This window comes from Antechinus flavipes, chromosome 1 (genome assembly GCF_016432865.1).
Source record: "Antechinus flavipes isolate AdamAnt ecotype Samford, QLD, Australia chromosome 1, AdamAnt_v2, whole genome shotgun sequence".
NCBI lineage: Eukaryota > Metazoa > Chordata > Mammalia > Dasyuromorphia > Dasyuridae > Antechinus > Antechinus flavipes.
In genome coordinates this window covers 322,555,182-322,575,406 of record NC_067398.1, presented here as the reverse complement: position 1 = coordinate 322,575,406, position 20,225 = coordinate 322,555,182, and the positions used below count along the sequence as shown (strand labels likewise).

The window sequence follows — 20,225 nt, the reverse complement described above, 5'->3', positions numbered from 1 at the left end:
AGAAATGTTGCAAAGAAAGAGCTTTGTGAATCTTTGAGTTCCACGAGGCTCAAATTATTATTATTATTATTAATCAGTAGTTATGATAGCAATAAAAGTAGTGGTAGCAGTAATAGTAATAATGGTTAGTAGTAATAGTGGGATAATAGTAATAGTAATAGTCATGATAGTGTGTTAATAGTAGTGGTGGTAGTGGTGGTAATAGTAATAATAGTGATACAAGTACGGTAGTAATAGTGGTAGTGGTAGTAGAAACAGTAGGAGTAATGGCAGTAGTAGTAATAATAATAGTGATAGAAGTGTGGTAGTAGTCATAATAGAAATAGTGAGAATAATAGAGTAATGATAGTAGGAGTAATATTGTAGTAAATTGATTTATTTTTAATACACATTACTTTATCAATCATATTGGAAGGGAAAAATTAGAGCAAAAGGAAAAAACCATGGGAGAGATTAAAAAAAAAAAAAAAAAAACAGAAAAAAGAAGTGAACATAGCATGTATTGATTTGCATTCGGTCTCTTTAGTTCTTTTTCTGGATGCAGATGGTGTTTTCTGTCCATAGACTGTTGGGATTGCTTTGGATCACTGAACCACTGAGAAGAACCAAGCCTTTCATAGTTGACCATCATACTTTCTTGCTATTATTGTGTACAATGATTTCCTGGTTCTGCTTGTTTCACTCAGCATCAGTTCGTGTAAATCTTTCCATAGTAGGGGTGGTAATAATATTTTTAGGCAATGGAAAGTAAATATGTATTTTTAATCCCTAATTAGAGTCCTTTTTTTTGCTTGCAAGAACTACACTAATTGATTTCTTTTGTCATTATTTTAGCATTTATATCATGGGCTTGGTCTTGGAATGGATTAAAAACAATGGTGGTGCTGCAGCTATGGAGGAACTGAGCCGAATCAAATCTCAAATGATTTATGATATCATTGATGAATCCCAAGGATTCTATGTGTAAGTTGATATGATCTTATTTTGTGTCTTTGTTAATTTAAAACTCCATGTATGTGATATCATATCATTTATTTGATAATAATGTCACCTCTAGCATCATCATCAACATTTTTTAATTAAGTGCCCATAATCCTTTGGGGGAAAAAGGATTAATTCTTTCCTTCCTTGACTTCCTGAGATATTAAAAAATCACTCTTGTCAAGTTGTTTAGCTCTATTGCCGCTTAAAACTGTTTTCTACCAGAAGTGAGCATTAAAATTTGTTCTCTTTTTCTGTATTGATAGGATTGTTTCTCCTTAAAGTGAAAAGAAATCATTAAATTCTCATACCCATAGTAATGCCTATGTTTGGCAGAAAATGTCTTTGCAAATAAGTGATTTTGTGTAAATTGTCACTCATACTAAGGAAAGAAAAGGGAGAAGGCCCCATGAACAAAATTTAATTCAAATGAGATTTATTGGATATTTTTTCCAGCCAATAACCCTGTATCAGGATGGCTGGAGATAGTTGTTGTTAAGTCATATCCAACCCTTAGTGACTCTTTTTGGGGTTTTCTTGGCAAAAATACTGAAGCAGTTTTCCAATTCCTTCTCTATTGGATTAAAACAGAGATTAAGTGACTACCCTGAGTCACAAAGCCAGTCAAATCAAAGATTGGATTTGAACTCAGATCTTCCTTACTCCAGTGCTCTATCCACTGGGCTGCCTTATTTACTGCCTATCTGGGTTGGAGAGAGGAGATACTGTCAGTCTTCACGTCTGTGTCAGACCAACATATGGAAGAAAGTTGAAGGGGAGAGAAGGCAGGAGCTCCAAAAATGGTGTCCCCGCTTTCCCTCTTTTGTACAGGAAAGATCACATTTCTAATGTGTATTACTGGTATAGTGTGTTACCAGTTTTTCTCAACTTCCTAGGGGTTCTACGCAAGTGAGTAATGGGGAAAGCAAGGTATTCATCTGTTATAGCCAAGACAAAAATCTGTGTTTGTGAAACTTTCCCAGCCCCCAAAAGCTTGTTTTTAGATATTGGTGGCTAAGATGACGTGACAAAACTGGATAGGAGAGAAGCATAGCCCAGATATAGGGTATGTATGGACAGCTAATAATAAGGCACAGGAAAAAATGTTCTGTTGGGGTAAAATAGGCCAGTTGATGTGAAGAGGATTAATGAAGAATGACCTGAAAAGGTAAGCTGGTACCAGGGTCAGAAAGAACTTTAAATGTGACACTAGGAAAGTTTCTTACTATGCTGTAATAGGAATAAGACTAACATTCTCACATTTTCTTCAGCTATAGCATCAAACAGGAAGCCTCACCTATTTAAGAGTAAAATATCACTAAAATTTTTTGAAAGGAAGATTATGTAAATTAAATAGATAATGACGTTTGAACGTCTAACTTGTCATTTTAACACATTTTCTTGTGCTCCATTGCCAGTGAGCAAAAGTAATCAGCCAACAGATACTTGTTAACATACTAGCAAATGAATTTTTTTTCCTGGTTATCACCAACTACTATACTTGGATTGCATTAAAGGGCATTTTTCATAGAAAGATTTCTCTTTCCTTCATCACTAATTCCACACTGCTTTCAAGTGCTTGAAGTAATAATGAATAAATAAACACATGAAAAAGTATTTATTAAGGACTTAGACTATGTGTCAAAAAACTATGTTCCAAGCACTTGGGATACAAACAGAAAAAGTGAGACAGTTTTACTCTCAAGAAGCTCATTCTTTAATTGGGAGGGATGACATAAAAAAGTGACAAGGGATTCATTGTCAGGGTTAATGTTATGGAAGATGGCAGTGCCCAGGAGTTAAAAGGGCATACCACCACACCAGGGCACATGATAAGACCCAAAGGACCTTATGATAAAGCAGTTGGCAAGGCTGGTCATTTTCTTTCTTTCTTTTTTCCCTGAGGCAATTGGGATTTGCCCAAGGATACACAATTAGGAAGTGTTAAGTGTCTGAGATCAGCTTTGAACTTAGGTCCTCCAGTCCTTAGGGTTGGTGTTCTATCCAGTGCACCACCTCGCTGCCCCTCAAGGCTGGTCATTTTTCATTTTACCAGAAGGAGTATTCCTAGCTTGGCATTAGTCGCCATGTCACTTTTCTTGCCCAACTGCCCTAGTTGGGATCTTGGTGACCTGGGGGATAAAGAGATGGGGACTGGGAGAAGGAGATAACAATTTCATTTGTATGATATACTGTTATTGGGTAGAATATCCTCTTTGCCATTATTGTATTCAAATGGATTAATATAGGTATTACTGCCAATAATATAGATTACCACCCATCCATTCTTGATCCTCCCATGCTATCTTGTCCAAGCCCTCTCTTTAGTTTATTACAGGACATATACTCAGGGACATATACATCATAAATGATGATTTATGGTAATTGAAGCCATAATCAATTTGCCAAATTTGTTTAACGTTTTATGATTAATTCATGCATGGGCTCTCCAATTTGTAATAATAATATTATACAATTTTTGGCACTTTAAAATTTATAAAAACACTTTTAATATAACACTACCATGAGGTAGATAATTCAAATATAATTATTCCTTCTTTGAATTTGAGGTGGCTGAAGCCCCGAGAAGTTAAGGGGCATATCTGCGCTTCCATGGCTAGTAAGAATTAGAATCAGAAATTCTGAGGTAGTATAAGTGATCTTTCCCATTATGCTATGATTTTATAGATTATCTATAGCAGATTTTTAATATAAGTTTGGCATCTTCTATCACTGGAATGTTTCTGGGCTGCTGTCACCTCATGTATATCCAGAGAAGTGCAGATGAATTTAGCAATTAGTCAAATTAAAAACAGTGATGCTTTCTGAAACCCATTTCTTTTGGGGGAAGGGAGGAAGGGAGGAAGGGAGGAAATAACCTGTACCAAAGCTACTTTTCTTTCCTTTAGCCCATATAATCATTTATATTGTAAGAAAGAGCCTTAATCAGTCTTAAAGAAAACCACCATCGAGTTGCTTGTGGGTTTCCATTGGCAAAGAGTATAGTCAACGACATTTACTTGAATACGTAACAAAATTGGGTTCTATTCCTTTTACTATCTGCCTGGCATCTTCATAATGGTCAGGCACACAGAGCAACTTGCACAAATTGGGAATTCAGAAAGGAATAGAAAAAAGTAGATATGAAGAAAAGGGCATGGGAAAGAATTAAGATAGAGGGAAAAGGGTAAAAGGAAAAGGTGTAAACAAATTCAAAGGAAGTTGATCTTGTAAATTGAGAACACAAGATGTCTCTTACCATTGGAGAGGTGTCCTTAAAAAACAAACAAACAAACAAAAGAACTTTATTTTTTCCCTTTAAAGCAGGGGTCTAAGAATTTTTGTTTTTAAATATTTTGAACTAAGTTTCAATGTATTTGGTTTCTTTGGCAATTCTGTGTATTCTATCTTAATGTATTTAAAAACATCATTCTGAGAAGAGGTTTCACCGGACTGCCCAAGGGGTCCAGGACATAGAAAAAGAAGGTTTGCTCTCCAGAGCCCACCCCATTCTATGTGCCCCTTGGATAGACTTCTGTGTTCTTATGCTGGGGATATCTGTCAGAAGCACCTGTTTCATTATTTGGGCTTTAATTGCTACTCTTGGGGTACCTTCCATCTGATATTTGTGCCTTAAGAGAGTAAACTGCTTCCTCTACTACAAGATGGAATGTAACTTTCCTTACACTAGCTCTGTTAGCTTTGTTTTGGGGACAAATTAGGTGTCTGCAGCCAATTATTTATGAAATCAAATAATCAATTAAACAGTATATTTTCACTGACCTTTATTTAAATGTCCATCACTATGCTAGGTGCTGCAGATGAATTAAAAGAAGCATGAGATTGAATTACTGCCCTTAAAAGGTTTATAGTTATAAAATTATAGATTAGATTTAGGAGGGACCTTAAAGGTCATCTGTTTCAACCCCCTCATTTTACAGATACGAAAACTCAGGGCTAGAAGATGGCAGAACCATTTCATCCAGTATCTACAAATTTAGCATTCCCCCCCCACTGTGTCACCTTAACAAGCCCATTATTAGATATTGGAATTTGTGGAACTTATTTAGGAGTTTAAAGTTAGGGAAAAATTGTATTGTCTTGGAGCAAACAGAAAATTTTGTGGTGGAAATGGAAAATGAACTGGGTCTTGATGGATGAATAGGATGTGTATAATGAAGAGGAGGGTTGGGGGATTGCAAGAAGGCTATAGTAAGATATAGGAATACTAAATTTAGCACACATTGGGGTCAGAAAGTTGTAGACCTAATTAAGTGGAGACTTCATGATGGGTATTGTAATAGGTTAAAATGATAAGGTCTCCAGCCCACCAATACTTCCCTTTCTACCTCCCCTAGGGCCTCATGTTGAGTGACCATCCTAGACATTCATTAGCCTGGACCTGTTTCTCCAAAAGCTATTAGACAAATATAGTTACCATAAAGCTTTTAGTGACAAGGCAAAATTAGAAGCAGGAATTTGACCCTGATCTTTACTACTTGTTTATACATCTATAGCTCTATAAGTGGGAAAATGTGGTCTCTTGGAATGATACCATCTCTAATTTTACCCTCATTATATCTTGAGACTTTTCTAGATTTTTGCATTCTTTGCAACAAGATCTAGGAAAACCATTTGGGAATATAAAAGTTTTAATCCACTTACCCTTGAATTTACCTTCTGCTGACGGGTAGTAAAGGATGCACTGCTCATGATGATAATTGAATTGCTGATCTACTCCAAGCATGCATAATTCCCTGAAACTTTCTCAGGCTCTTACCTTGAAAACCTAATTCACTCTTATCTCCCACTCTCTTTGAAATTCTATCTCCCCAACATATTCTTCCCTTACCTAATACACACACACACACACAAGTGCACGCGCACGCACCCAGGCACACACACTTTTCCTCCTTAAGACCTTTTCTCCCAGAATAAAAATGTTACTAGAATGGTTCTTACTTCCAAATGCCCATTTTAGAAGCCCCTAATTTCATTCAAATAATGCCATTAAACCTTTTTTTTTTTTATCTTAAAACACTTTGTTTTTTTGCAGAAAGCAAACTTGCCCTATTGGCAATACTTTGTTCTCCCCTCTTCCCTGCTATCTTGTTGGACTTCCTCTAATGTATAATTATTTTTAAAGAAGTGGACAATTAAAAGGAAAAAACAAAAAAAATTTTTCCAAACACAGCATATGGAAAAAAAATTAATATGTAAAAAACTAGGAAGTGATTCTGAAAAAGGCAAATATTTGGGGGAAAGGTAGAAAAGATGAAATTTAAAAAGAATAGATGGATTATAGAGGGAGGGAAATCTCTGAGCACCTTTTTTCCATTAGGTATCTTAACAGACTGCAGCTAGGATTTTCATTCTCTGGTAGAGAGCTATCAATTTAAGTGTAATAAAAGGAATAATTTTGTCCTGAGACTTCTGTCTCATTAGGACATCCCCTTCCATTCAGGTTTCTGTACCTATATACAGTGTTTATTCTACAGTTCATTTCATCTTCTATAAAATAAACTATAAGCATCTTTTTCTCAATTTCTAAGCACTTCTGTCTCATAACATTAATAATGAATAACAGTTGACATTTGTATAGCACTTTAAAGTTGGTAAAGCATTTTACATCCTTTGAATCATTGTAATATCACAAAAATCCTTTTATACGTGATGCCATTTTACAAATGGGGAAATTGACCAAAAAGTTAAGGAACTTGCCCAGAATTACACAATCTGTAAGTATAAGTAGTATTCAAACATAGATTTTTCTGAATGCAGTTTACTAATCCATCTCCTATGTCATATTATACTCAAAATATTCTTGCAAAAGTGTTCTTCTGACAAAAATAGATTGCTATTGCTGATGTCATCTTAAAATGGCTAGTGCTTAACTTCCTGGAAACTCCCCAGTGTTTCCCTGTATTTACCTAGAGCTGCTTTCAAGTTTTCTCTATGTGTGGGGACAATACAGGTAATCTAACCCCTGAGAGAGATGTGAACAAATGTGCTCCAACCAAGAGATAGATTTTTTAGATACCAGGTACAATCAACATCCACTTCTTACTATTGACTTTTTTGTTTAGGAAAGACTACGGTCCATTTCAGTGACCAGGGATGATGGATGTTGATTGGGAAGCACAGTTCTCAGGGAGTTCATCTAGAACAAGAATCCCCAGTTAGGCCATTATTTCTAGATTGCATAGTAACCTTAGTAGAAGTTCATGCACTAAAAAGGAGGCTTTTTTCTATACCCATGATGCCCTTGTGTTTTTTCTACTGCCCAGTTCAAATAGCCCAAACTCCTAAGCCATTTTTATAGTAATTCTGAGTGCCAAATCTTTTATTTTGTCTTCACAGTAATTCCTCTATACCTATGCCACACTTTAAAAAAATAATGGCTTTCTATTTTCAAAATACATGCAAAGATAGTTTTCAACATTCACTTTTGCAAAATCTTGTGTTCCCAATTGTTTCCCTTCCTTCCCCCCCACCCTCTTCCCTAGACAGCAAGTAATCTAGTATGTATGTTAAACGTGTTCTGGTTTTCTCTACATATTTCCCCATTTATCATGCTGACCTGTGTCACATTCTTGCCCATGATTGTGGGACTAGAACCTGAATGTAGCAGGAGCTATGTGAAGGGTGTTTTCCATACTTACATTACAATTGCACTAATAGTATATTTTGAAACCTTCTCTCAGAATCAATTTTTAAAAATTAATGATAACTTATTTTTGTATCACTTGTAGTTCCTGTTTCTTCTTTTTCCTTCACCATAAAAGAGAACATCTCTGTAAAAATTAAGACAAAAATAGCAAAATAAAAAACAGTACAAAAGTATGACACATATAATGTCAGATTTTTTTCATTCTCTATGTTCTATATGTATATGAGACATACAATATATAGTGAAATATATAACATACACAAAGATTGTTGTAGTTTGTCCTTTGTTCTGGAAAAGGACCATGACATCAGAGAGGTGCAAGTCAGTTGAATTTTCACTGAGGGAGGGCTGTACAAGGTCACCTGCTTCACTTTCCTCTCCAGAAGCATCTGGATCCAGTGGCAAGATAACAATCAGGACAACTGGAGATGGCCCTGGAAGAAATGAGAGACTTTGGTCTTTTCAAACTAAGGCCTTCCACAAGTCTCAGTTTGATAGAGGACTCACCTATTCAGTGATTAAGGTTAGATAGGAACATAGAGAATATACATATATACATATATATATATATATATACACACACACACAATATATACACACTATATAAACACATACACATATATACATGTATATAATAGTATGCTATACTATGCAAAAAAAAAAAAAAAAGTGGAACAAAGTACCTTCTTGTATTCAGAGATCAAAGAAAGAAACCGCAAATGTTCATCCCCCAGAAGAGGGGACTTGAAGGTAATTGTGGTCTTCAAATATTTAAAAGGTTGTCATATGGAAAAGGAATTAGCTTTATTCTTGTATCCAGAGGGTAGAAGTGGAACTAAGAAAGAATGAATGATGTCACCCTAGTATAAGAAAGAACTTAACAGTCAGAATAGTCCAGAATTAGAATTGACTATCTTCCCATTACTAATAGCGTTCAAGTTAGCCTTAAATGACCATTTCTTGATGATATTCTCGAGGATTCCCATTTTGGGGAAATGAATCCTCAGGTCATTTCTAAATTTTATATTCTTTGAACTCAAAATTCATTCCGGTACCTGTTTTTGCTTCTTGAGATAGTCTACCCTTAAGTGGAAATTAGCATGGGATGGATACACTTACCACAAACCCCTTGGAAAGTATATTTCTGTATACTTTCTTATATAATTCTGGAGGAGCTTCATAGAGGAAAAGGATTTCCAATAGGGTCATTATTTGTAGATTTCCCAGTGAACTTGGCAATAGTTAGTATGAGGGAATAATGTGTTCTCAAGGGCATTATTCCCATGAGTTCCACTCACTTCCTTGTTCAAATAGTCCAAAATGGTCCCAAGCCATTAGAGGAATGCTGAGCATCAAATTTCCTATTTTCCGATTCTCACCTTCTTGAGTCAGTACAAATCCTGTAATTCTTCTGCTTTTTCACCTATAAGTTTCCCTGGGATGCTGCTTTCTCTTTATACCTTCCTCCTTCTGATTCCACATTGATATTCCAGGGAGTTTAAGCACATTATTCAGAGATGAATGGAACTCTGTGGCATCAACTCTTAGGAGTTTTATGAGACACAAACACAGCAGTACCAGCTAGTTAGGGAATTACATCGCACACATGAGCAGGAAAAGTTACACTGAAGTGGGTAACTTAGGGAAGCCGAGAGAAGGAGGCAGATCCTCCCATCTTGTGCTGCTTTTTCCTTCTGTTTTTGCTGCTCAACACCTAAAGGACTGTATCTGAGTCCAGCTATTTCCTTTAGTTTGGATTTTAAGCTAGAATGACCTTAGAGGTCATTACCTCCAATCCCCTCGTTTTCCAAATGAGAAAGCTGGGATTTAGAGCTTTTCAGAGACTTGTCCGGTTTTATACGGCTAATAAACTTGAATAAGTCCCAAGCCTTTTGTTTTGGTCTTTACAAGGGAAGAAATAGTATCAAGTAGGATCTGTGTTTAGAATTTTTGTGAAGGCTGTCAAACCTTCCTCCTTCCACCTCAATCTAAAGTATGTATTGCTGCTTCCTCGAGTCCATTATACCTCTTTCAGGAAGTAGGTAGTATCTTTCCTCATAAAGCCTTTGGAGTCTTGATTGTTAGAATGACCAATCAAGGTTCTTAAATCTTCCAAAGTTAATTTCAGGGTTGCTGTACAAAAGTCTCCTGGTTCTGCTTACTTTACTCTGCATCAGTTCATAAAGGTCTATATCATTTTTCATGGTGAGTAATATTTAACTACATTAATATACCATAATTTTTTTTTTTAGCTATTCTCCAATTTCTGGGCATCTAGTTAACTTTCCAATTTTTTGCTACTACAAAAAGAAGTTAAAAAAAAATTTTTTTTGTATATACAAGTCCTTTTCTCTCTTTAGAGGATAGTCTTTGATAGTTGAATTTTTGGGCATAGTTCCATGATGTCTGGACTAATTCACAGCTTCATCCACAGTGCACTAATTGGTTTTTAATTTTAATTTTTATTTTTTTTGCTGAGGTAATTGGGGTTAAGTGACTTACCCAGAGTCACACAGCCAGGAAGTGGTCCATGTCTGAGGTCACATTTGAACTCAGGTCCTCCTGACTTCAGGGCTGGTGCTCTCTCTACTGTACAAACTAACTACCCCAGTCATACTAGTTTTAAAGTGCCCAGTTTTAAAACTAAAAGCTCAAAGGCCATAGAAAATAACAGAAAACAATGTCTGGCTAAATCCAAAGGAACTCGGGTTAATTTCTGTTATCATATCATTTTTCTAATTTCTCTTCTCTGGAAATTAATCTCAGAATCTCTCATTTCTTAATCTCAGAATATGGGAGCTTGGATGTGTCTTGTTGCTTTGGGAGTCCTGCCTAGAGAGCAGGCTGGTTTCCAGTTTTCTAAAGCAGAATATACTATTTCTCCATCCTTTCTCTCTTGCGGGATCATGTCTATAGTGGCTTTTGGTTAAGACATTAGTGCAGAAATATTTCCCCCACACGATTCAGCATGGCATATAAGTACACAATTTGGAACTGCCTGGAAAAGCTATCTTCTTTTAGAACTTTGGAACTTCAGAGATCACTGACTTAGTGTAGATATTCCTACAAATACAGATCAAAACATCTTAATCCATGATTTCATGAATTAGTTACTATAGTCTCCACCTCCCAGAGTTGTGTTTGGGATAAAATGAGAATATTTATAAAGTGCTGTGTACACCTTAAAGTGCCATATAAATGTTAGTTATTATTTAGTCATTATCCTCATTAAAAGCAACTGGGCAGCAGAGTGGTCTTGGAGTCAGAAAAGACTGAGTTCAAATTCTGCCTCAGGTACTTATTAGCTGTGTGACCTCAGACAAGTATGGTACTTAACCTCAATATGCCTCTGCTTTTTCATTTGTAAAAATGGAGAAAATAGCTCTTACCTTCTAGGGTTGAGAGGATGAAATGAGGGTAATATTAATAAAATGTTTTACAAATCTTAAGATGCTGTTTAAATGCTAGCTATTTATCACCATTATCATCATCATTACTATCCAGAAAATTCACTCTCTAGTAGCCAGACTCTATCAATAAGCTTCTATTAATTTAGCCAGTTTGGATTGGGGATGGCAATTCATTTCCTGGCTCATGCCCTAGGCTTTTCCAGCTATATAGGACTTCCATAACTCAAACTTATTGATGTATCCTCTAAGAGCCTTAGGTTGACTTCCATGCAATGATCATAGCTCAGTGTAGCACTATGGTGGCATTACATCTCCTTTGCTAGGCTAGAATGTGCAATAGTGATTGGTAACCTTATTTTTTTTATACTGGGACCCTTGGTAACTTGCTTTGGATCCCATTGTCTTTCAGTGTATGTGGCCACTTAAAAAAAAAAGTTTTATTGGTGTTTACTGTTTTTTATTATTTTGCTCCAGAAATTTCCCTAAATATCCCTTTTTTGACTGAACTCAGTCAGTTGGGAGTAAAAGAGTAAAAGGGAAAAAAAACCTAGTCCATTTTGATAGCAAATGTAGCATTCTCCATTCCCAGTTCCTCATCTATAAAATGAACTGGAGAAGAAAATGTCAAACTACTCTAGTATCTTTGCCAAGAAAACTCCAAAAGGGGTCACAGAGATTCAGTTGAATCTCTGAAACCATTAAAACAACTGAAACCCACTAAATCAACAAGAAAACATTTATATAACACTTGCAGGTTTGCAAAGTGATTTACATGGGCTATCTCAATTGATCTTCACAGCAGCTTTGAGAGGTGGGTATTATCTCCATTTCACAGATGAGGAAACTAAGGCTGAGGAGTTAAATACTTGCCTAGGATCACACATTTAGTGTGTGTGGCTGCATTTTAATTCTTGCTCTGTCTCTAGCACTGTATGCACTGTACCTCCTGGCTATCATAATTTGAAGTTTAGGAGAACTTGAACCGCATTTCTGAAGACTAAAACTTCAAGGTTGAATTTATTATTTTTAGTCCTTGGCATTTTCCACCTATCTGAATTGTTTTGAATATGGTTTGGCCTGGATCCATGGAGACAGCTCAATGGGCTTTTAAAATTCTTTCCTGCATTATGTGCACTTCAGGTTTTCATTTTCAGAGAAAGCTTGTAGACTCTTGATAATAGAACAGGTTTTAAAGATCATCTAATCCAGGGCTTTTTAAACTTTTTCAACTTGCAACCCCATTTTCACCTGAGAAATTTTTACATAATCCTGGATATATAGGTATATAAAATAAGTATATAAGCTGAACATTTACTAATAATAAATCATAATTATACAATCATCACATTCAGTTACAAGGGTCTTAAAACACAGTTTAAGATGCTGGGGGATTTAATCCACCTCCTTCATTTGGCATATAAGGGAATGAACGTCTTAGCAAGTGAAATGACTTTTCCAAAGATATACAGTAGGCCAGTAGTAGGACTACTTGAATGATGTCTTGTGTTCCTTCATTATAACTCAGATTTAACTAGCATTTGAAAAGATTTGCAAATCCCTTCCCATATGTTATCTGGCTCAGTCCTTATAATCATTCTGTAAAGTACATGATATTATTCCCATTTTTACAGATGAGGAAACTGAGGCAGAAAGCTGTTAAGGGTCTTCCCCAGGATCACACTGCTAATATGTTTCTGAAGCAGGATTTGAACTTAAATTTTCCTGAATTCAAAAACTAATACTTTTTATCCATTATGCCACATATACTGCTATAGAAAGAATGAATTTTGGGGGAGAAAAGCTTTAAATACCAATTTTCCACATGGTAGCTGTTCCTTTTTTCTAAATAAGATGTGCATTTAATTGCTGAACATCAAGACCAGAATCAGTACATTGCATTTTCCCAGCAGTAGAATGTCTAAACAGCATAGCTGTGGTGTTTTTAATTTAAATGTCAGCTATGAAATAACCTAGCATCTCATGGAAAAGAAGGGACAGCAATTCAAGTCCAAAGCCCGTTACAAAGTATTTGGCTATTCCCTTTAGTATCTATTCTGCCTTGAAGGTGTACGCTTGACTCCTATTAACTTTCATAGGAATTATGTATGTGCCTCTAGGGGAGAGTATAACTTTTAATGGGAACTTCCCTTCCACTGCTTTTATTTGCAGTTTAATTTTAATGAATCCCACCTAGCAGAGACTTCAAATAAAATGGAATGTGCTTCTGCTTAAAAATAAATAAGAAAATGAATGATTGCATGATACATCTAGGTTTTGTTTTCCTAGGACACGACTTTAGTTCTCTCATATCTCTTAGACCATGCTGGATAGAGCTATATAGATAGGGGGGAGGGGGAATACCATTTAGATTCTGACTGCTATTACTTGCCCCTCGCTAATAACGTTCAACTATCTGCCCTCACAGAATTTTATGGCGATGCATCAGATTTCTCTAAGAGCTATTTCCTGTCTTGCCTGACAAGTCGTTGGCCCCCTCCGCACTTGGGCATGAATTCAGATGAAGCAGAAAAGTTTCAGACTGTAGTAGAAAGGACATAGGTACACCACCCATCTGCCTCATAGTATCTCTCCTATTTTCCTTGATCTTTTAACTTCTCAATAGTGGCTCAGCGATCATACTGACCAGTTCTCGGGGACAGAAGATATATTTTATTTGGATCAAGGGAACGGGATTTATCTAAGACTTTCTTCTTTTTTACTACAGTTCCCTGTTAGTCAGTTTTACTTTGTTATTTCTAATGTGAAAAATCATTTTCCTTCATGGAGAAAATAAAAACAAATTAACAATTAAACACCACCCCTGTCTTCCTGTTCTCAGCTTTTTTTTTTTTTTACCCCCAGCAGAGCTCCTACCCCTTTCTTCAGCCTTCCTTTTCTTCTCTCAATCTAGCTTAAAACAAACACCAAAACCATAGGCCCTTTTTTATTGTACTTAGCTTTCTAAAATAAGCTTTGATTTAGTTTGCACTTCTTCATTACTGACAGTATTTTTGTATGATTCATGTCACACTTATATTAACACTATGTTACATGGTTCTGCTTCCATCATCTCTCAGTTTTTCTTAAAAAGTCTAAGTTGTTGAGGGAGTTTCCTGTGCATCCACATGTGTAGGGCAAGGCTCATCAGGGAAGTCATAAGAATGGTGAGTAGGTCCAATGAGAAGTCAGTGAAAGGAGGATAGTATTAACTTAATTACTGTGCCCACAGCAAGGGGATTCAGAGTGAGACCTGGTCCTCCTGCGGGACAGAGGGCAGAATGACCCAAAGTGTATGGGTAGCTGGGATGGGGGGGGACTAGATAGAGTGGGCCGCATTCTGCTTCACCATGGCTCCTTTCTTAAATGAAATGCTGAAACTCATGTATTATAGAAGTTCTTAAAGAAATGGATCTTTATTACTGTTAAGTACCTACAGTAACTGCTGACAAAGTGCCCCCTGCTGGGCTTACTATACAAAAGTGCCCCCTACTGGGCCTGCTATAATGAATAGATGAAGTTGGTGATAATTAGCATTATTTGCATTTAAACAGTTTTGTATGCCCAAGCCTTGAAAAACAGTTTGTTCTCTCCAGTAGATTAATCATGCTCCCTATAATCTCATTTACATTATTCATTCACTTCTACACCCTTTCTTCACAAATTGTGCAAACAGAAACCTCAGCTCAGCCCATATCTAATTATTGGGGATTTTAAGTTAATGGAATCCAAAATAATGATGCTTTGCTTTATTACATGAATATTTTAAGAAAGTCCGAAAGCTTTTCACTTGCACAATTATCAACCCTTTTCTAATTTTTTTTGGGGGGCTTGAGGCAGTTGGGGTTAAGTGACTTGCCCAGGGTCACACAGCTAGGCAGTGTTCCGTGTCTGAGGTCAGATTTGAACTCAGGCCCTCCTGATTGGAGGGCTGGTGCTCTCTCCACTGCGCCACCTAGCTTCCCCCCCTTTTTAAATTTAGATGTTCTTTGAGAGGGATGAAAATGCATTCATCCTTCAGCCAGCTTTGGATTGAGATTCTCTGAACCTTGCTAGACTGGTCCCTAAACAAAGGGAGGTTTTTACCTATAGCTGGACCCTTTCCTCTAGATTAGCATCTGTCAGAGCTTGTGCTGACTTGGTATAGCCTTCAAGGACCTAGAGTTAACCTGCCTGTGGTTGAGGAGGTATATATTGGATTAGGACTATAATGCAAGACTTCATATCACTTAATCAATCAGCAAACACTTATTGAGCACCTACTATATGCCAAATACTCTTACAAAGAAAAAAATGAAATAGTCCCTTCCACAGGGAGCTTACCTTCTATTGGAGGAGATAACATACACATAATTATTTACAAAATAAATACAAGGTAGTTTTTTCTTGGAGAGTCTGGGGGAAGTGGAAGCATACTAAATAATAAATCTATAGATAATATTAAAAATGCAGTAAATAATATAATAAAACAAACAAGTAAATAATAAAATATAATATAGATAAAACAATAAATCTATAGATAAATAAAAGGAAAGAGGAGAGGAAAAAAGAAAAAAGAAGGAAGGAAAAATGGAAAGAGGAAGTAACAGGAAGAAAGAGAAAAAAGAGATGAGGAGAGATGGAGAGGAAAAAAAGGAAGAACAAAGTTGAAGAGAGAAAGAGACAGCCCAATTCTTAACAATATTTTGTTATTCCTTATTAAAAGTTAGTATCCCCTTCTTCAGCCTTTTGAAATCATTTCAGTTCCATAAGGCTCAAGTCCCATTTCCTCCTCTTTCTGAACTCTTCTTTTTCCCTGCAAACCTCACTGTTTTCCCTTTGGGAACAGGAACCGTTTTCATTTTGCCTTTCTATGACCAGGGCTTAGTCTTGGGTCTTGTGTAGAGTAGGTGCTTAGTAAATGCTAGTTGATGGATAGATTTGCTCCTTCCTTGTATTATTTTTTTCTTGTCTTTCTGCCACCTTTTCCTAACTAGATTATTGAATGTCTCAGGAGTAATACCTTATGTATAGGAACATTTCAGAGCATAATTTATCGATAATAATCTACTCATTCCAGAGAAGATACTTGAACCAATGCAATGTTTTTTTGCAGGTGCCCAGTGGAGAAACAGAACAGAAGTAAAATGAATATCCCTTTCCGTATAGGTTGTGCTAAGGGAGATGAGCATTTGGAAAAGAAATTTCTGGAAAAAGCTCTTGACCTTAATATGATCTCTTTGAAAGGGCACAGGTAAGTATAATGACTCAAAAATTTGAAGCAGAGATTTGGTGTAACCTTTGCAGGAAAAAGTAAACATTAATTGAGCTACATGGCCATGTCTAGGGTACCAACTATATAATTTGATGAGAAAGGACCGTCATCACAGAAATGATCCATTCCCATTTTTATTTTCTTATGGAATGTGGATTTGACATCCCTTTTTGAAATGTGTATAAAATGAGTGTTGTAGCCTGGAATTATGATTACAAAACCAAATAACTTTAGCTGGTTTGGCTAGCACATCTGCGCCGTGCTGTATTTCCCCCCTCTCTGCCAGATCCATACTTCCCCATAATATTAGTGCCATTAGACAGTCTAAATCCATAATTATTGTGGAACCAAATGGCTGAATATGCGCAGAGCTCACTCTTGTCATAAGCTGGGGGTGAAAAGACTTAAGGAAGACTTAGTTTTATTAGAGAGGGGATTAGACTTTTATTGCTCCAGAGGTCACAATCTTTGACCAGTGAATGGAAATGATAGGGAGACATATTTCTTTAATTAGAACTGTCTCATAATGGATCTGGCTGTCTCATTACATAGCGAGTTCATCATCACTAAAAGTGAAGGCTGATGACCATGAGGAATGTTGCGTTTTCTATATTGGTTAAAAAGGCTGGACTTGATAACCTTGAAAGTCCTTTTTATACTCTGATTCCACTTTTGAAAAAGTCCTTCAGAAAAGGAAATGGAAATTAGTGTATTTATTAAATTTCTTTTGTCTGTTTCCCTTTGGTTCTTCAGGTCTGTTGGAGGAATTCGTGCTTCTCTGTATAATGCAGTCACCACGGAGGATGTTCAGAAGCTGGCTGCATTTATGAAGACTTTTATGGAAATGCATAGGCTGTGAATGCTTTGGTGCCAATTTATATACTGCCTATTTAAAAACAGGCAACCTATTAAAATAATTGTGGCATACATAGCTACAAGCACTTAACAAACTAAGTTATTTTTCTGATAAACAAGCCTACTGCAACCTTTAAAAAAAAAATAACAAAACTGTTACAAGATAGTTTGCTACTGCAAAGCCAATGACAGCCTCCAATCTTTACTCTGACTAGTAATGTAATATTTGTAAAACTATACTTCCTGTGTTTTATTTGAGATTCCTTTCCTGATGCTCTTTTTTTCTTGCTAATCTCAGTATGCATATTTGACTGTGCTTGAATATATTGGCTTCCATAATTATATACATTAGTGGTAGAAGGGACCATAGACTGCCTGGGATGCCAAGAATATTTTTGAACAAAACTTCTTAAACTGTGGGTTGTGACTCCATGGGATTGTATAACTGAATGTGGGGGTCATGAAATTATGATTTATATCAGTAAGTGTTTGATTTGCATACCTATTTTATATACCTATCTACACAGGTTCACATAAAAATTTCTCACACAAAAAGGGGTTGCAAGTGGAAAAAGTTTTAAGAAGCCCTTATTTTAGAGCAGGATCAAACTATAGCCAGATGTGACCTTCTCCCTGTTTTTTGCACAGCAGGCTAGCTAAAAACGGTTTTTATAATTTTAAATTCAGTAAAACTTTATTTTAAAATAGATGAGCCATTCTTTGCTTATAGGCTGAAAAAATAAACAAAACAAAACAGGCTGGCAGGCCAGATTTGGCCCATAGGTCATGGCTTGATGCCTTTTCTAGACTGGACGTCTGGGCTGCACTTATGGACTGACTGCTTTCATTCATTTAGGACCAAGTTTGATCACTTAGGTTGCAAGCTCAGAGACCCAAAGCATCAGCAAACTTTGGATCTTCCTTTGTACTGTATATTCTTTTAAAGAGACAAAACTAATAAGACTGTTTCTGTTTTTAATATCATATACTATTTTTCTCTATGCATTTATATTTCGAGCAACAGTATTTTAATGTACACTTTTTAGTGTACAATTGTTATGCAAGAAATCATATTCAGTACATTAACATTAGCTGTGGTGTGGGCTTTTTCCCCTCCTGCTTCTCTTTACAGACAGGAAGATTTGCTTCCCCACCCCCACCCCCCATCCCCAGCAACACCCTCTGCTACCTGTTAAGTTCAAACTAGAGCCTTCATTAAAATGCCCTAAAGCTTTATTTCTTTGTCTGATTCTTTCTGCTTGATGGGTCAGCACTTGGACTTCTGGGGAGATGCTTGGTGATGAACCTTTTCCCATTCTTTTGTCTGCATTGATCAGTATGTGATACTGCACACATTAAACCACATTTAAAGTTGTTGTTCTTATAAAAGTGTCTCATTTTCTGTTTTATATGAGTATTGGCTATTCTTTATAGATTTTGGCTAGAGAAAGTAGATAAAAATATACATCTGGGCATAGTATCTTGGAATCAGAAAGTCTTGAATTCAGATCCAGCCAGATCCAGCCAGACCCAGTTCTGTGACTCTGGGCAAATCACTTAACCCTGTTTACCTTAGTTTCCTCATCTGTAAAATGGAGATCATAAACCTCCGAGGGTTGTCGTAGGGATCCAATAAGATAAGATTTTGAATTGCTTTTGCAAATCCCAAAGCATTGTATAAAAGCTAGTCATAATGTCATATCCAATAAAGGTAAGTTCGTCTTAATAGTTTTATATCATAATCATTTTCAGTTATTTTCTTGTCTATCACCTAGAAAACTTTCCTTTATGACAAAAAAAAAAAAAAAATAGCTACGTGGTCCAGTGGACAGTGTTGAATTTAGAGTTAGGAGGACTTGGATTCAGATTCTGCAAGAATCTAACTAGCTGTGTGATCCTGACAAATCAAATTTCTTAGCCTTAGTTTTCTCACCTGTATAAGGAGTAAAATAATAGCACTTTGCTTCCAGGTTTGTCGTGAGGATCAACATATGTGTTGTAAGTTCTACATAAATGCCAGCTATTATTCTTAGCTAAGCAAAGCCATTTGTACACAGTGACTTTGAAGCTGTATTTCACACCCATTAGTTGAAAGCATTTCCTTAAGCTGGTTAGATACAAGAATGAAAATGAAACTTTGTACTTTAGGACAGCTTATGTTCTACCAGGGAGATTTGTACGTAAAAATAAATGCAAGTTTGGTAGAGTGAAAGCACTTGAATTAGGGGAGTCAGGTAGGCTATCCAAAAAAAAGAGGGAAATATATTTCCTTATCTCTTCTCCTAGGCCAAGATTGGGCATTACAATTGTATGGAAATATGTATCATTTTAGAATTCTTTTTATTTATGTTACTTTGATCATCATGTACATTGTCATTTGGGTCTACTTCTTTTAATTCTGGATTGGTACTGAACAAGATAAGGTGCGATCTTTCAAGACAGTTGTGAAAATCGAATAAGGCTTCATCTGTTTCAAAGTTTGAGTAGGCATGAAGGACTTGAAGCATTAAGTCAAGGGCATACATAAAGTGTCTTCTCCCTGCTATCTTCTTAAAAACAAAAGCCCCTTCCTGCAAGACATACTTAAAGTCTCCTCCCTGTTATTCCCCTAAGGGCATACTTAAGCCCCCTTCCTGTTATCCTCCCTATTTCAGCCAAATATGGGCAACTATGTACTTGTTGGTCAAGTTCAATTTCTTGGATAGTTCCCGCATTTAAAATGTAAGATCCTCAGCCAATAAGGGGGAATTTGCGTTAAGGATAAAAGCGCTTACCCTGCCCCTTACGATGCTTCCTCCCCTCGATTGTCTGCTCGACGAGTGGAACCCCCGTTCTTGAGAATGTAAATAAACTTTGCTTTGCTTCTAGAGCTCTATCCAGTTTTATTAATGGTTTCTGCCCCACACAGTGCATAACATTCTTACCACATTTCTCTGAAGGTTTTTAATTTGTATCTTTTAGCATGATAGCCTTCCAACACATTCATGTACCACTATTTATCTAGTTATTCTATAATCAGTGGGAACTCATTTTCTTTCCAACACTTTTGTTACCATAT

General features: G+C 36.4%; 1 protein-coding gene across 1 annotated transcript in view; it reads left to right on the top strand.

Moving 5' to 3' along the window:
• Positions 1-18,556, top strand: part of PSAT1 (phosphoserine aminotransferase 1) — a 47,414-nt gene extending 28,858 nt beyond the window's left edge. Inside the window, exons 7-9 of the mRNA XM_051966590.1 lie at positions 835-963; positions 16,154-16,291; positions 17,066-18,556. Of these exons, the coding sequence (XP_051822550.1) occupies positions 835-963; positions 16,154-16,291; positions 17,066-17,171 (373 nt within the window). The 3' untranslated portion in view covers positions 17,172-18,556. The remainder of the gene's footprint in view (positions 1-834; positions 964-16,153; positions 16,292-17,065) is intronic.
• The last annotated feature ends 1,669 nt before the right edge of the window (positions 18,557-20,225 follow it).